This window comes from Mytilus trossulus, chromosome 1, assembly GCF_036588685.1.
Source record: "Mytilus trossulus isolate FHL-02 chromosome 1, PNRI_Mtr1.1.1.hap1, whole genome shotgun sequence".
In the NCBI taxonomy this organism is placed as follows: domain Eukaryota; kingdom Metazoa; phylum Mollusca; class Bivalvia; order Mytilida; family Mytilidae; genus Mytilus; species Mytilus trossulus.
Window position 1 is genome coordinate 39,045,621 of NC_086373.1, and position 19,428 is coordinate 39,065,048.

At 30.6% G+C, this 19,428-nt stretch overlaps 1 protein-coding gene across 1 annotated transcript in view; it reads left to right on the top strand.

Annotated features, from left to right (window-relative positions):
* The first annotated feature begins 757 nt into the window (after window positions 1–757).
* Window positions 758–19,428, top strand: part of LOC134724011 (proton myo-inositol cotransporter-like) — a 71,178-nt gene continuing 52,507 nt past the window's right edge. The window contains exon 1 of the mRNA XM_063587427.1: window positions 758–1,340. Within this exon, the coding sequence (XP_063443497.1) occupies window positions 908–1,340 (433 nt within the window). The 5' untranslated portion in view covers window positions 758–907. The remainder of the gene's footprint in view (window positions 1,341–19,428) is intronic.

A 19,428-nucleotide genomic window follows, 5' to 3' on the forward strand; every position in this document is an offset into this window, starting at 1 on the left:
TCTTGACATTATTTTATTGATTGCATTTCCATCTCTAAAATGTCATCATCACTAATTTGATTTTTTCCCTTCTAACCTTTCATTAAGGAATTAATTGACTTTGATAATGGTTTATTAAATTTCAGCATATCATTCATTTTCAAAATATTTTTTTTAATTCGGTTTGAAAAATACGTTATACACTTTCACAGTGAAGCAGTTTACATTGTATTTTAATGCCATTAATTGATTTTTACTGAAAACTATTGAAATATATAACTCGTGTATAAATAGAAACGTTATAAATATTTAAAATTAAAATCTGATACGACATTTGAAATATCAACGTTCCCTGTAGAATTATTGGTAAACCGTGTGATTATGCGTAGAGTAAAATGTAATTCATACTAGTAATCAAATAAAAGTTGTGATTATTATAGAATTCATATGCAAATCAAGCATTAGTATTAAATTTCAATAATTCTCTAAATCGTTAATACATTTTTGTTTTCGTAGCTATTTCAGCTGTCTCTTGATCTAAGTGCTAATTACAAAAGACATCTCCGAAAGGGAATCAACAATGTTTCACGTTGGATGTGATGTGATTGGTTTTCCAGGTAAATGTATCATTTGCTGAGTTTGAGCTTATTATTGGTCAGTTGCGATCGATTGATTGACGTCAGTACATCGGGTATATCGGGAACTAGTATGTTTATTCATTATACACATGTGTCAATATAAAATCAATAAACAATCAACAAAAGAAGCAATGTTTTCAGTGATGTATTGAGATTGGCTGTGCTCACTGGGTTACTTCCCATAACTGTTGATCAATCTTTAAACCATTTGTTGCTGCTACGGAATGGAATAATTATCAGTGTCGCATACACCGAGTGTGTTTAGGAATACAAATTCATATTTGTCCGAAATGAGGAAGTTAAATGGAAGCCGGCCGAGACCACAATCATTATATGATGACCAAGACGATGAAAAATTGGACCTTAAAATTGACAGCATTGCCCCTAAAAAGAAAACACCAACGTTTGTTTATGTTTTGACATTTTTCTCTGCTCTTGGTGGATTTTTGTTTGGATATGACACCGGTGTAATCTCTGGTGCGATGATGCTTCTCCGTAACGAGTTTCTCCTATCATCTGTTTGGCAAGCACTAATAGTTAGTGTCACTGTCGCCGCTGCCGCTGTTTTTGCCTTAATAGGGGGATGTTTAAATGATCGTGCGGGACGTCGTCCGGTTATAATGTCAGCAAGTATTATTTTCACTATTGGTGCGCTATGTATGGGTATAGCTAGAGACCGATACCTTCTCCTGGCAGGACGTGTTGTGGTCGGAGCAGGAATAGGTAAGATTGTTTTTATTTAAAATTTATAGAACCAAGGTGTACAATAGCCTGGTCATAAGGTTTATACTAAATGATATACTGTGCCAATATCAATTTCAAAAGTCATTTTTACCATATAGTTCTTTGACGCTCTATCATGTACAACTTGCAATCTAAAAAAAGACATAGTTTTCAATATTTTTATCTTTTGCTTAACAGTGTATCATTTTTATGTTCTTTTCGTTTAACTAAATACACATGTGTACGTGGTTTCATGTACGTAGTGAAATAAAAAGCGTGGCGTGATTTTAATAAAACATATCAAATCTTGCCAGCGTTTATTTGACGAAAAAAAAAAGATAGCAACAGAATTTTAGCTCCAAGTGGTGCAAGTCCGAAATATGAAAACAAATTGTCGACGACAGTTAATGTATTATAGATAGATGCCTCCGATTAGAATCGAACATGAAATTTCAAAATGTTTTGTCACGCGAAAATTGTATTCCAAATGACATGTACTGTAAAATTATACTTGCAATATGACCAATATCGTTATATGATTTAGCCGTACAAAAATGAAATCTCTCTTGCATTATTTATTTTACATTTACACATTTGGCTTTTTATAAATCTGTTAAACTTTATAACAATCCTCTACAATACAAAAATGTAGATCTAAATTAATTACCGGTATTTTGCAACTAAAGCTTTCATTACTTCAGCATCACTACAAAACAATGCGTTTTTCCTTTTATGTCTATTGATTATTTGCATAGTTTTATTTCCTTTCTGGTTAAAAGTGCTCATAGTGTTTGCTTTTCATTTCAATATCACATTTCTGTTCAGACATATCGGAATTTCTCGTCAACTGACAGCTGTTTAAATAATTAGTCTAAGTTTAATTTACACTTACATCTCATAGAACAACAAGATGGATCTATGTAAAAAGTATTGTTGCTCTATTTTTGAGTTATAAAGCTTTCCATTAATTGTAACATCTTTATTAATAGTTTTGCATAGACGTCATAGTCTCCTTCTGTTTTTGTTTTTTTAAATATCTGTAAAAAAAATGTTCTTATTCGGGGTAAAATCATCTGGTACACCACTAATTTGATGATATTGCTGGTGGCATATACATGTAGGGGTTAAGTAAATTAGTTTATTAATTGGTATTTGTTTTATGCTGCCTCAGCACAAAAAAAGGCTCGATCTATATATCACAATGGCCTACTCAGTAGTCAGAAAAAGATGAGTTATCTTTTTGATTGCTATATTTACACCCCTAAATTTAAGTATTTCCTTGTGAATGACTAAGGCTTTAAAATTATTGAAATGAAGATTATGTATCGCATTACTCGAAATTGAAAAAGAAAAATATAGCATGACATTAATCATAGTTAATTGTTATTTAAACATTTCACAATTTGTTTATTTGTCGATGTGTTCTTATTCCACAAACTGATTTTGTACAAAGATGCCAGCTTTTAACTGTTTCATACAAGGGCGACATTCAACTATAAACATATGGCTTATCCAGTGACCAATTTTAATCTCAACATATTATGCCGAGCATCTAAAATCAATAAATTTAAAAGACGATAATTGAATTTTAGATCAATAATTTTTAAAGACAATAGCTACTATTTAAATCAATAATGTACATGACAATGATATTAGATTTAAAGGACATCAATAATAGAACAATATCAGTATAAAATATTAAATGAAATATATCTCAGAGAGTAAAAGAGCAGATTTGTTAACTCTCGGACATATCATTTTTCATGGGGTAATAACCTGCTTCTGTTCGATCGTTTGAACATGTTTGCTTTATTACCCTCTCAGCTATATCTTCATTTGCTCTAAATGAAAGACATCCAAAATAAACTAGAAAGTAATGGCTTACGTTAGAGCCATAAAAAGCTGGTCTTTTTAAATGAAGCTACTCTTTGGAACAACGTTTCGATAATAATGAGGCGGATACTAAAAGAAAATTAATTGACCATAAAAAGTGAAATGAACTTGCTCATGTGTGGATTTATTTGAGAAAAAAACACAAACTTCATTAAGAAAACCGGTCGAACAATTTACATGCATACGCAAAAGAGCATTTTAAGAGTTCCATCAAAACAATTTTACCATTTTTACTGACCTTTTACATCAGTATGTCTTTAAAAATTCATGATCAATATTTGCTTCGAACTATTTGATATTACGTGCTAATACTATGCTTACTCAAACCAGTCACTCTTCTATTCATTGTTTATTTGTATCCGAAGAAACTCTATGGCCGGCATGTTTAATACAAAGTAATTACCAGTAAGAATGTAGAAATGCACTTTGGCAGTAAATATTCTACGGAAGACTTCTTTTATTGCTGAATAATTCAATGTAAAGAAAGCTGTTATAAGAATGTGTCGTATTGTGATTGAACGAATATTGATCGGACAATTTTCTTACGAAAATGATCAAGTATACGATTTGTTGTCAGCGTGCAAACTTTTCCAATATTTTCTTTGAACTATTACTGTATTGAAATAATCAAACCTGTCAACATGAAAAATCAAGTCAACCGGCTCAATTATACTAATGAACAATTTACTAAAATTAAACAGCTCCCAATACATGCATTTAGATTCATCAAGTCGTCGACTGGCTCTTTCTTGATTAGAGTCTTGCTGAAAATTATCTGATAAAACAGTAAACGAGTTAAAGGCAATATTAACTGTTGAAAATGACGTTTAATTCAAGGAAGGCTTATGCTCTTTCTATTATTCATTTTCCTGTAGCTGCCATTGATTAAGAGACTATTATTCCAACAGACTTAGCCGACATTTTCATGGAAATTGATGGTTTTAGAGCAATCACTAATTCATTATTATATAGCTTAATCTAATATCTTTTTTCAATCTAATTAATGCAATCTACAATTTGTGCTGATGTTTATTATAATTAATGATTTGTACGATGTATATGACACTTTTTACAGCTATTTCCATACTTATAATAAATAAGAATGCAAGTTCTGGGTTAGACTTAAAAGAGAAAGAAGTCTAAAGATGTTGATGTCTGTGTCATTATGGTCTTTTGTGGATAGTTGTCTCATTGTCAATAATACCACAACCTCTTTTCTATATAACAATATATTTATAGACAAAAGTCAGATTACGCTTTTTTAAGAACTACATATAAAAATACTGAAATTACTAAAACAGCAACATTCATATTTGTTCGAGGAGAAACAAGTGTCTGGTTTTATCATTATGCACAACAGAAATTAGCCGAATAGAGCACTTACAATGCAGCAGAATTATATTATAAAACAAAAAAGTAGTTTTCCTCAACAAGAAGCTGACTATGATGCACCAAGGGGACAACCAAAACTCATATGTCGAAAAATAATTGGCTACGCCATGGCAAGAACTCAAAAAAATACCTATCGAAGACACCAGACCGCGAAACACATCATGAAAAAATAAATACAAAGCAACACTTACCGCAAATTAACGCGACAAATAGTATCAGATACATGGTATAGCAACTTCCAGCTGAACAATCTGACATCACAAGCCTATGATAAAAAGGACTGCTTACAGATTTATCAATTTCATATATTGCATTCATATACATCTTGTACGAGTCAAGTATCTGACCATCCATGTCTAAATAGTATTTGATAGATTTTGGTGCAATATAGCGATGGCATAGCCCTCCGTTATACGTTTTATTACCTACCCCTCAGTTTAATTTAAATAGAAGAAATAAACACAAATAACGACTATGTAAAAGAAAGATAATCTTGGATGTTTAATTGATTGACGAATGAATCAGAGCATGTGTAGTTTTGGACAAAATTTTGACAATTAAAAGCATTCAAAATGAATTGTTTTGTTATTAACTATGAAGGCTTTTTTGTGACATTCAACAAATAACACATTTGTTACATTATTGAAACGTTTAATGAAAGTTGGTACATTTTTGTGTTGTATGATCAGAAACAATGTTATATGTCAATTGTACGTTTTGTTCACTACTTAGAGCCACGTTTTTATAACAATGACTAAATTAATTGCCATGTCACTTAAAACACTATGAATTGTAAATGTAAGATAAACAAACAAAAATCGAATATATTCATAAAAAATAGACTTTTCTCCAAAACCTATATTACATGTATTTTCATAAATGATTAGAAATTGCAATAACAACAACGAATAATGATGGGGAACATGATGTTGAAATACCCATTATAGATCTGTAAGCGACAAATATAGAATCTAGAAAAAAAACTGCATTATATTTAGAAGCACCATTTATTTCCATATTGGGTACCATCCATTTGAAAGGATCAAGATAAAATCCGTAATCTCTCCACGATAAAATCCCATTGATTTTTGGATCATATTATACAGAAACCATTTGTCTGTCAATACGTTATTGGGATATAGATCTTCTATTACCATTCATATATTTTGTGATATAAACGTTTCCTGTCCTTTTGAACTATAATTCTTATTCCAATATTGTGATTATTTTTATAGCTTTATGTCCATTTCTCTTTCTGAGGAAGTAAATGATTGATACTGATAGAAAATGTTTGAAGTATTATCAATCTTTTTCTTTGAATCACTTTCCGGAACTTAACTTGTATTGAAATTGAAAAAAAGAAGTGAAGATTAGATTATACAAGTTTAATGCTGTGTCTTTATTCAATATTCATTCATTTGAAATATTTGCCCCTGAATATTAACCAACCAATTATCATATCGATAGAGATATAAATTTGTTATCAAATATATTTGTAAGATGTTAAACAAATACCTTAGAATGGTCGACAAAACTACACATTACAAAATAAGTGAAAGCGTATATATAATTGAGTCTTATACAAAGAAAAAGGAGGTATGGGCATTTGTCAATGAGACAGCACCCCGACAACACAAAAACATCATGGGTTAAGTCAATACACAGTTTCAGCAGTAGACAAGTCACGTCTTTACAATATGTCATACAATACATATCTTGCTCACTTTTGATGTGCATAAATTCAAGTTCAAAATGAAGAACTCTCTCTAACCTGTTAATTCATGTCCTTATTTATTTAAATCGGGAATGGTAGTCTCAATTCCATAGTATTAACTTACGATGCAAATACATCGGAAACGTGCATCTAAATTGCTTTTGAGTTAAGTTCAATCAAATGAATTTCAATATTAATAAGCGATTCCCCAACAGGATGTAAAATAATCAACCCGGGTGAGTTGCTAGTTGTATTAATTTTTATTACTCGTTATGTAATGATGATATTTTTTACTTGATGTTGGAGTCCTTCTCTAATACGTAATGGTAAATAGGCAGTTGAAGACAGAATTATTATTTATTAGGATACATGTTACTGTAAGAGGGTTTGGTTGGGATTTACAGAATAGAGAATAATAAGCGGATACTAAATAAAGCGTAGACAGGAAACAAAATTAGTGAAATATTGGGTTCTCAAATAATTTTTATTTTTAAGAATAAGGACCAAAGTAGTAGAAAAAGGTCCACAATATTTAAGATAATGCATTCAAGCCTATCAAGACCTTTATGAATCAATGATAGATTACTTTTTTTTTTTTTAATCATCCAATGCTATATCAGAAAGAGGACACCAATATCAACATATCATATTGTGTTGATCTCGATTTAGACTCATATTACAGAATGATTATATTTTTTTACTAAAAGTTCATGTAACAGTTATATTCATAGAAATTTGTATGCACTTTTGCATTGTTAATTAAAATTTGAATAAATTTAGACGACCTGAAAATGTCACAATAATGAAAAGATTGAAAATCATGTCTCCATTAAAGTGGATCAATCCCTTATCCTTGAAATATATTTTAAAAAGAACAATACGGGTGATGAATGTAGAAAGCAAGCTTTCAAATACTATTATTATCGTAAAATAATTCTGTGATATTAATTATATTTAAACTAATCATACTAAAAGCTTTAAATGCGAATCATCTAGGACTTGAAAGAGCAATACAATGTTAATGAATTTTCCATCACTATCCCGGAACTTGGTGTGTCGTATCAACTTCTACTGCAAATTATCTATAATTGGAAAACACGAATGTGAAACAAGGAGCAGCACAACTGAATAATGCAGGTACAATAAAGCCAAAAATGAATTCATTTAATAAACTAGTGTACCATGTACGTTAAGAATTGTGAAGAGGTCTACATATGTATATAGCTATCATAGGTTTCGTCATAACACGTTTCTGTCTAGGCCTGAAGCAACCAATAATGAATACTTTTTTTTTTGCTAAACTGTTCGTATTAAAAAACACTAACAACAATTGTCAGCTCCGAGTAATTTATAATTACCAGTTATCAGTTAATTGTCGTTAACTTATATTTAATAATCTAGTTCATCACGTGACAAGATGGCGATATCGCTTTTTCCTTTAAAGGGGCACTAGCTAAGAGATATAAAAAAACAATTTTTTTTATTTTTTTATTCATTAATGAAAGTTAAAAAGTAAAATAGGTATCTGCTTTTAGCGGCTAATATGGTTCTATTTTGTCAAAATAAGCTAGGAAACATTGCTAATGAATTATTCACTTGCAAGTTAATAAATCGACCTCATTGAATCCGTATTCACTTAAACTTCTATTTAACTCCTTAGCTAGAGATTGATAACGCCTGCATTGTACGTGTTGGGTTACTTGAAGGAAATGAATGTCAACATTGAAAGTGAAACAAAGCCAAATCATTTGATTGATGACTCGATCCACAAAACATGATTTTCATATTGATACGATAATTATCATATAACTCCAATTTTAAAATATAAAATTTAACAGACCAAGAAAATCCAATTGTACGAGTCCACTTTCTATTTCTATCTTTATTTATGTTTATATAATCATCGGAGGTATTCGGTTTTGTACTCGATAGTTAAAATAGACTGAAATATCCCAATAGGCTTATATGATACCTGTATTATTGCTGTCTGTTACAGTACAAAGCGATTGCATAATTTCATACTTAAAAATGTCTTCTTCCTATATACGTATTGATTTATATAATACAAAGAGTTTGTACAATACACAGTTGTGACGGAAATCAAACAACTTATGATTCGCCAAAACTTATACATAGCAAAACAAACGCATATGTATGAATATTAAGCGGACACAAACATTGACCTCAGATGTTATATGCTTGAGGGACAAATGTCAGTTCCTCGGTATCAAGTGACAAATTTATGATTAATTTCAACTGAGGTGTATTGATTTGTAGTTTTGAAAAGAATTGTGTAAGTGCATATAGTTGTTGGTGTCGTTCATAAAACATAAACCATATGTACATGTGTAAAAAAAAAAGAAGATACCCCTATTTATTTTATGTAAAAAAACACAGTGCCTATTCATATATGAATTTGGTGGATTAAAACGAACAATTCCACTTAATGGAAGCCGACATCCTTTGTATTAAGATGTTACCATTATTATTAGTGAACATGAAATAGTTTCTGCAAAAAGAACACGTAGTTATTCAGTAACCTTTATCAGGTACATTTGAGACCGAAACTTCAGAAAGCCGTTTATAATTTGAAGGCATTAAAAAAGGGGCATAACAATCAGGAAGATCGTGTCGGGTTAACTTTACCTGTAACATTTTTCAAACACATTGATTTATAAACTTGTACTATACAGAGAAAATGTATCATTCAAATCAGGCGAAATACGCTACTGTTTGGGTGGTATCTTTTATTACTAATAAAAACAGTTCTAGCATATTATGCTTCATAACATGCTTATCAACTTACCCTTCTAACATTTTGAGCTAAAAGTATTTGTAAACTTAGTACAAACGCGCTTACAAACTAAATCAAATGGCACGGAAAGATTATTAATTTTTCTTAGATTTTTTAACCCAGATGTTAATGGTATGGTATTTCTATAGTAGAAAAATATTCCCTTGATGTAAAACACCTGAGTGAATGAAATCTTTAATAAGATTTTAGTCATACGCTTGTCAAATGTGATGAATTAAATTTGTTTTAAAATCAATTTTGGGGCTATTTTCGTCTTATATTTTATAAAAAAACAACAATGGTTTAAAAGTAATTATGTTCCTTCAGTCTACAGTTTAATTTATCACGAAGCACTTTTGTTCTTCTCTAAGGATTTAAAGAGTGTCAAATGACCTAGTTCAAGCCGTGTTCTGTCTAGATATAGTACCATGACGCAAGGATGAATTTACACTTACAAGTATTATAGTTGATTAAAAATGTATATCCGTTAAAGACTAAGATGCTTAATTTATTATACCGCTAATCTATTGGTTAACTCGTGTGAAAATATATAATTAACGTTTTCTGTGTACAATCATTCCAATGCTATGGCATACTATTTACGCAATTTCCTCCAATATAACGCACAGCACATTGATAAATTTAAAGTTAATTCTATACAAGCTGCCAATTTATCTATTGTTGTAAACATTATTGGCTTAATAGTGAATGAAACTCCCAAATGTAAAATGGTATTTCTAAGTTCCCTTGACAAGTTACATGTTATGAAAAATCTTAACTATTTTTAACAATATCTGGAGGAGACCACATCACAATTATAATTTTAAGTGTTTGTTGTAGGTGTTGGGCTGAGATTAGTTTCCTCCGAGTCTTTGTGATTATTATTTTGAAATAAGGACTTGATAATTATTTTCTTGACAGAATACATATATAAAAAGAAAGCCGTTCCTTGGTTTTTAAGAATTAATAATGATATCAATAGTAACTGGGAAAAATTAAACACGGCATGTAAACAAAATGATTGCAATCCTAGTTTGTTTAAGCGATGCATAATGAAAATGACACATTACAAAACATGTTGCGGCGTCCGAAGCGCTTGTCTGGTTAACCCTACATCATAAATTTAAAAATCGAGAATGTATAAAAATCATTTGTTCATATAAATGATTAAAAAACGGAATTGTTTTTTATTCTGAAACATATTTGACCTAAGTAAAACGTTTCCTGCACTTGATCAGTGCTCATGTTCTAATTTTCAACAGCATACAATAGATGTTTAATTTTGCATTGATTGCTCATTTAAACTCAGTCAAATATTCAATCTAACATTAGCGAACTCTAAGCAACATTCTTTCATGGTGCTGAAACGTGTTGGTGCATAAGTAATTTCCGGAGACAATACTCCTGCATTTAACAGTGACACTTTCAATGATAACAGCTCATTTCATTCTTTGTAAAATGAAATATAGTTAAGCTGTGTTAACACCATTTACGACAGCTTTATACACTAACATAGAAATGAGATATCTGCATAAAACAATTAATCTAATATTACCCTTATTAAACTATATAGTATTCATATTAAGGATATAAGTAGTTTTTGAATGCAAAAAAAGGAAAATTCACTCGGAAGTAGGATTGGCTTCATGGCTTATTGCTCCAAGAGACCACCCAGAAGCGGTACTTTTCGAACACTATGGATAATTACTTTTCACTTGTTTTTCTATAGAATAATTGCATTGAATTAAGATGGACATTGTATGTTTTGGGAGGTAGGTCTATAAAATGAATTATTTGACAGTAGTTTATATTGAACTTTATCACCAAATAAGATTTTCAGCCCTTGTGAGCTTTGTTTAATGGAGCGTAAAAAACGATTATTTTTATAATACAAGGGAAAATCCGTGAACTTCTCGTCATGTTTATTTCTATTGGCGGTTTAATTTTTCATCTTTGTCTAAATTTCTCATCTGAACATGGTGTCTTATTTTCCTTGGGGTATCTGCTTGAAATGATGGAATACCATCGACGCAAAACCGTGTTACCTCTTACATTTGACATAGAAAGACAGTTTTATTACTTTCGTTTCTACAGTTTATTATCTTTAGGAACAATATAATAAAAAGTATAATGCTTAATTGTTTTGAATTATTTAAAAAGTTTTAAGTATTTAAAATGGGTTATAGGTATAAAAAAAAACTGCCATTGATCTGGAAAAACATCTGGAAAGCATAGCTGAAGAACCAACAACATGCAATGTGCAAAAGACATCACGTGATGTAGACATTTATCCAATAACATTAGGCCTAGGAAATCCTAACAATTGTATGAGATTAGGATGTAAATATATCCGCAATTAACATCACGACTTCGAGAAACTTCGGTTCTATTCGGCAAACTACTGGCAGTTTCCAACATGTTGTTGTATTTGTTGTGATTTCCTTTCCCTATTTCAGCACTTTTTCTAACTGGTTTTAAAGGTTTGATTAATTAAGGATTTATAAACAAATTGATATCATGTTCAATGTGACGCAGTCCAAAGACATAGAGCTTGAACTTTACTTGTATTTTGGAATATTTGTTTTAATAGTACAATGTCATGGAATAAAATATTAAATCTAAATGGTGGTTGAACGTGTATTACTCAAATATCTTCTTTGTGTTTTTTGTATGTTTTCAAAGTTATTGTTTGATTTTTACACTTTCAATTTTATATCGAGGGATAACACGAGATGATAATAGTAATTACTTTCAAAATTTTCTGGGTCAGCGGATTGATTCGTTCTGTCCGTAGTATGTCGATATAAAAAAATATCATCATCAACATAATCCGTGTTCTATTTTTACAATCACGTGTAATTAAAAAAAAGTCCAATTAAAAGGCTAGCTTTAAAAAAAAAAGATTGATTTCGTCTTCTATGAAGAATATTTTAATAATATTTGCTTTGTATCTGTATAATTGATTTATTTAGAGTTCATTGTTTGAATGTTAATACCATTTGAAATTACATTTTGCTAGCTTCAGTTTTGATTATATTCATACTAACTGACTGAAGTTAACACAGTTTTCGATGTCCCTTTTCTTATTCAACTTATATTCAACTTATATATAAGATTCTCTCGTATATCATACTGTAAAAAGACTTATTTTCGCAAAAACTTTATTCCACGTTTTACCCTTTTTTAGTATACTTCACGACTATTTAATTTCGCGATTTTTTTCTTTACTTGATGTAGTTTAATAAGGATATATCCAAGTTTAACATATTCGCAACAATGTATTTATAATTGCGTTATTATTCTATTCGCGGAAATAAATCGCTCGCGAAAATAATTTGATTACAGTATGTATTTCTGAAATTTTGTTTCTTCATTACCGATTCAAACGCGTTCATATAGTTTCTATACATCAATCATAGTTGCCTGCTCATCACCACAGTTCAAATATTAATGTAATGTTATCAGACACTTTAAACTTTTGTGTTGTTCAATGGTACGATAGAAGAGAGACTTTTCTTTGAATTTGTTATTTATATTGACATACGATTGTAAAGACGTACGTGTGGAGTCTTATTTCTTCATAAATATACAAAACAAGGCCCGAAAATAAATAATTAGGGATCACGTACTACATGGACATACATTTATTTTGTAAGCACACTAAATAAAATTAACGTCTAAATGTCATTGTAATACAGTTTTTGGTTTTATAGAATAGAGAATCATAAGCATATCAACAGAAAAGTAGTCACAAAAAAAAGAAAAAAAAAGAAAGCGGGGGTTCTAAAATTAAGCAACAAATGAAGAATAAGGGGCAAATTACATACCGCATAGTGAAACAATGGTCTGAATATCAAAGAATAATGAAATCAAGAATCCCTCGTCAAGTCCATCACGTATCTATAAAAGCGTAGTTTATTTTTTTTACATCAAAAGCTATATCAGAAAAAGGACACCAACTTAAATTAAGTTGATCCTGATTTAGACTGAAAATTCATATTACAGAATGATCTATTTGTTTTACTGAAAGTTCGTGGAACAGTTATATTCATAGTACTGTGTTCGCTCTTTTGCATTATGAATTAAATTTACAATCAATTAATATGACCTGAAAGTGCCACAACAATGAAAAATTCAAAACTCATATCTCCATTAAAATAAATCACTTATCCTTGAAATCTATTATAATAAGAACAATACGAATAATTAAAAAGCAATTGTTCAGAGAACAATTGAAGGTCTTTCCACAAAAGCAATGTATTTTAATATGGAAGTTGTGAAATTAAGTTTAAAATGTCATTTCAATCGTCAAATGATAGCATCTTCTACGATGATTCCAAAAATATATGGTTTCTATACAATATTTTTTGAATAGGGAAGATAATTTCTTACTTCCGGTTTGAAAAATACTATTTTCGATAATATTTGAATATTTACTTAAATATCTGGTTCTTTATATATTTTTATATTAATAAAGAACAATAAAAAGCTACTTCCGGTTTTCACAAGGTCACTTCCGGTTGTGTTTTCAAGGTTAAATGGTTTGATACCGTTTTCCAAAAGTATCATTGCTTTATCTTGTATTTATATGAAGTAAAAGCAAAGGTCAAAATCTAGAACGCCAAATTAAGCTATGACCTTGATATCAATTTCAAGGTCATAAACCAAGGACCTCAAATCAAAAGACCATAGGTCTTAATTATATTTGGTTAATGAGTTATATCACCATACGCATATTTGTAAATAACAAAGGGGAGAAAACTCCCTTTTACTTTCAACGTACTCTTGCAATCAAAATTAACATATTACGACATGTCGCAAATAACCATTTAGCAAAAACAGTTTGTTGATATCTTATACGGTTTTCGAAAATAAGGGAAAGTAAGCCAAATACTAAAATTAGAATTTGACCTTTGACCTTGACCTTATTTTCATTTTTTTGGACCAAGGACCTCAAATCAAAACAATCTAGGTCTATCACTTATGGTTTACAAGATAGAAATGCATATCACTTATATCAAATGCATTAGGGGAAATTACTCTCATATGGAGCGTTCATATTTCTTCTGTCAAAATTGGACAAATCATGCGAAGGATATAACAAGCAATTTTATAAAATAATTTTGTCTTAATCTTTTACAGTTGTGAAGGAATAGTGGACACACAGAAAACAGTGTTTGGGGAGATAACTCCTTCAAAGAAAAGTATTCGGTTACGCAGAGTAAATTTCAAAAGCGTACAAAATATCTAAGCGACATATTGCAAAACAAATATTTATCGCAAGAACAAAATTAGGTGGGAAAAAAATTATCAGAAGAAAAACAATAGGTCTTTCCACAGAAAAGTGGAAAGATCTAAGAAAAGAAGCTAAAAAGCACGCTTATTAATACTATTATGAACATAAAATGCTTCTGTGATATAAATTATATTTCAAATAAAAATACAAAAGCTTTAAATACGACTTCTGTAGGACGTGAAAAAGCAATACAATGTTAATGAATTTTCAATCGCTATTCCAGAACCTGGTGTGTTGAATCACCTTCTACTGCAAATTATCTATAATTGTAAAACACGGATATGAATCAAGGAGCAGCATGGCTGAATAATGCATGTACAATAAACCAAAAAAAGTTGCTTTCAATGAACTAGAGTAACATTTAAGTGTGCATGGGATTGTGAAGTGATCTACATAATTATGTATATAGCTATAAAGGTGTAACACCACTAATTCGGGCCCGGCCAGAAAGCACATACCAGAGTATAGTACAGATTTAACACAAAATAGTTCCTACGCATGAGAGAAACTTTCAAATTATGTAGAATATTTAGGTATTTGTGGTATCAAATGAAAGCTAAAGGACTGGTGATCATTGAAAAACAATTTTGGACTTTTAATTTTGAATATTAAAAAACTGCACCAAATTATAAAAAAGGGTACATTCTGTCTGTCTTGAGTACCTGTTTTGGTACATGCGAAGTTCCGGGATCCAGTTTTTTCTTATATGCCATTAAAGGTATTTTGATTTTTTAGTACAAGACACCATAAAGTGTTGCTTTAAAATGCAATGATTGCAACTTTATTTGAAGGTAAAATAAAAGAGATGGGCCTGCTTAATTAAAAGGAAGGAATTTAACATAGAAAGCAATGAATTAGTGGTGTACTTCCTTAAAGTAAAATCACAAAAATAAAACTTTCTTTCTTAGCCTTTAGCAACCAATAAGGAAAACTCTTTTAACAAAAATTGTATAAAAAAAACTAACACGAACAATCATTATCAGCTCCGTTTGGTTGACACAATCATGTAATAACCATCTATCAACTCTTTCATAAACGTTTTTTAACAATCCAGTTCATCACGTGACAAGATGACGATATCGCTTATGTCTTTAAAACAATGTAGAGTGGCTTATATAATACCTGTTTTATTATTGTCTGTTGCAGTACAAAGTGATTGCATAATTTTATACATATAAATAGAAACTTCTTCCAAAAACAAATTGATTAATAAAAAAACAAAGAGTTTGAAAAATAAACAATTGTGACAGAAATCAATCAACTTATGAAGAGCCGAATCTTATCGTGCATAGCAAAACAAATGCATTTGTATGAATATTTTGTTTGGACACAAAACATTGACTTAGTTATCATAATCTTTACAAGCTTTATTCCCAAGATATAATGTGCCGGAGGGACAATGGTCAGTTCTATCGAATGACAAAGCAATGCTTCATCATGTTCATCTGAACCGAGTTGTCTTGATTTGTCATTTTAAAAAAAAATTGTGTAAGTGCAAATAGTTGGTGGTGTCGTTCATAAGACATAAACAATATGAGTAAAATGAAACATCTATCAGTCAAAAATCAACAAGGTTATATAAAAGTTAAAGTGATTAGGAGCTTAATTTTGTAAATTTCAACATACGTTTTTGCGTTATTAATCACATCTTTATCCTTCGTCGATTTCTTTCTAAATATTATGCATGCAGTTAGGAAAAAAATAGTTGATGCTTATGAAAATTCGTTCAAGATGTTTTTAAAAAATGTTCTAGTGGTCAGTAATAGAATGTTTGATTTTTCATGCCTTCACCTTCGTTATTGAGCTAACCTACTTAATGTTTTAATTCCAGCGCCAATGATCTTATGCATTCAATTCAATAATCAAGGTTTTCTATGATTTTTCAAACGATTTCCAACGAAGTAAAACCTGGCATTTGCTATGATGAACGCGAATCGTATGTCCAAGCGTAAAAGCGTTAATTTTTCGGTTTCGGTCACAAAATCGTCCAACCATAAACAGTAATACTATCTTTATTCCAGTTAGAGGCAACATCTATTCGATAAGGTCAGGTATCAAGGGTCGATTTCACAAGAGTTATTAAAAGAAAAGGATTTGAACATTTTTGGATATCTTTTGGACCATATGCACATTTTTTACCAAATATATTTTGAGAAAATACCTCATAGAAATTAGAAGATCCCAATTTTGTTTGAGGTTATTTCAATTCAAAAATAAAAGGTCGTAGTGGCCTTTCATAGCCTAAAATTAAATTTATTTAAAACTAGCTTTTACTATTTTTTAAGTTTTGATTAAAAAAAAAACAATATTTTATCTTATCAAAAGTTACATTGCCTATACATATAAATTTTGAGGAATACAATTCAAGTAAAGGAAAGCCGAAATCCTTCTTATAGTGAAATGTTCCCTTATCATTAATGTATATGCGATACGGACAAAATAGTCCACAGCGTCCGCGCGAAGAGTAGGTAGTTATTGATTTATTTTCCTCCAGTATACTCGAGACCGAAACTTCAGAAATCCGATTATAATTTAAATGCATTTAAACAAACAAGGCATATCATACAGCCAGATCGTCTCAAATTTTCTTTACATAAAGGATTTGCATTCTTATGTGTATGATTTTTAAACAGTTACAAATAGACAATTATTGTATGAGTTTGAACAATACAGAGACAATTGATCATTCGAATCGAACGAATAACGAATAAGTTGTTACTGTCTGGAAGAACCCCCTGATAACTGATTATGTCGTCTTAATTGTATACACAGATATGCATTTTACCTTTATTTGATTATTAATAAAAACAAATCTAGCATATTATGCTTCAGAAAGGCTTATAAAAGAGGGACGAAAGATACCAAAGGGACAGTCAAACTCGTAAATCTAAAACAAACTGATAACGCCATGGCTAAAAATGAAAAAGACAAACAGAAAAACAGAAAAACAATAGTACACATGACACAACATAGAAAACTAAAGAACAAACAACACGAACCCCACCAAAAACCAGGGGTGATCTCAGGTGCTCCGGAAGGGTAAGCAGATCCTGCTCCACATGCGGCACCCGTCGTGTTGTTTATGTGATTACAAATCCGGTAAATAGTCTAATTCGGTAGGTCACATTCATGAAAGGAAGGGGATTGTAGTTACGACGTAAGGAACATATCCGATATCATTTGTGAAACGTTTTTTCCATAACGGTCAACCAACTCGTGATGGCGTCCGTAAAATTTACGAAGGGATGATTTCAACTTCACCATTTGGAACTCTTGGTTTAATAGCTTCCTTGTGAGCAGTAACCCTCTATCAAGAAAATCATGATAGGAAATGCAAGCACTGGAATATCGTATCAATTGGGAGATATATACCCCGTATGCAGGTGCTGTTGGAATGTTGCTACTTAGAAATGGAAAGTTCACAATTGGAAAGCTGAAAGCATCTCTTTTGTCGTAAAGTTTTGTCTTCAGCCGACCCTCATTGTCAATTTCGAGATGTAAGTCAAGATATGAAGCCGACTTAACTGTATCTGTAGTATCCTTTATCTCCAATTCGATGGGATAGATGCGATCCACATAGTCACCAAATTTTGAATTGTTAGTGAAAGAACGTCATCTATATAGCGGAAAGTAGAGCTAAAGGATATTGCTAACTTCTTATATTTCTTCCTAAGAAGTTCCTGCATGAAGTCAGCCTCATAATGATAAAGAAACAAGTCACCAAGTAGAGGGGCACAGTTTGTTCCCATTGGGATGCCGACATTCTGTGGAAAAACACGTTCTCCGAACGTAACAAATATGTTGTCAATTAAGAAATCAAGCATCTTGATAATATCGGTTTCAGAGAATTTTTTGTTTGAATCAGAATGATTCTTTACAAAGTAGGATTTATCCCTCCCTAAGACAAGATACTTGTATCTACGTTGGCTATTCTTTTTTATGAAGCAAAGTAATACCAACTCTTTTAATTTGTCTTTTAGTTTGGAATGTGAAATAATTTTCTTTTAACTTATAGTATTCGTATGCTTAGTACACATGGGCTTACAAATTAAATTAAATGGCACGGAAAGATCTTTTTTTTTTTGAAGACTTTTTGACCCACATGTTAATGGTATGGCACTTCTATAGTAAAATGATATTCCCTTGATGTAAAACACCTGAGTGAATGAAATCTTTAATCAGATTTTAGTCATACGCTTGTCAAATGTGATGAATTAGATTTGTTTTAAAATCAATTTTGGGGCTATTTTCATCTAATGATTTATAAACAACAATTGTTTAAAAGTATTTTTTCCCTCAGACTACAGTTTAATTCATCATGAAGTACTTTTTTTCTTCTCTAAGGATTCAAAAAAGTGTCAAATGAACTATTTCAATTCATATTCTATCTAGATATAGTACCATGATGTCAGGGTGATTTTACACTTACAGCTTTTACTATTAGAGTTGATTAAAAATGTATATCCTTTAAATGGCTAATATTTTTTTATTTATTATAACGTTTATTGTACTGGTTAACTCGTGTGAAAAATACAATTAACTTTTTTTTGTACAATCATTCAAATGCTGAGGCATACAATTTTACGCTATTTCCTTTAGTATAATGCAAAGTACATTGATAAATTTGAAGTCAATTCTATACAAACCGCTAATGTATCTATTGTTAGACTTTCCTAGCTAAATAATGAAAGAACATCCCAAATGTAAAATGGTATTTTTAAGTTCCATTGACAAGTTATATATTCTTCACAGTCGAACTATTTTTCAATATCTGAAGGACAGCACACCACATTTAAACATTTCAGAGTTTGTTGTAGGTGTTGGATTGAAATTAGAGTCTTTTTGATTATTTTTTTTTAAAATAAGGACTTGATAATTATTGTCTTGATAGAATACATGTATCAAGAGAAAAGCCGTTCATTGGTTCTTAAAAAATTAATCATGGTATCATTAGTAGATGGCACAAGTCAAACACGGCATGTAAACAAAATTATTTCAA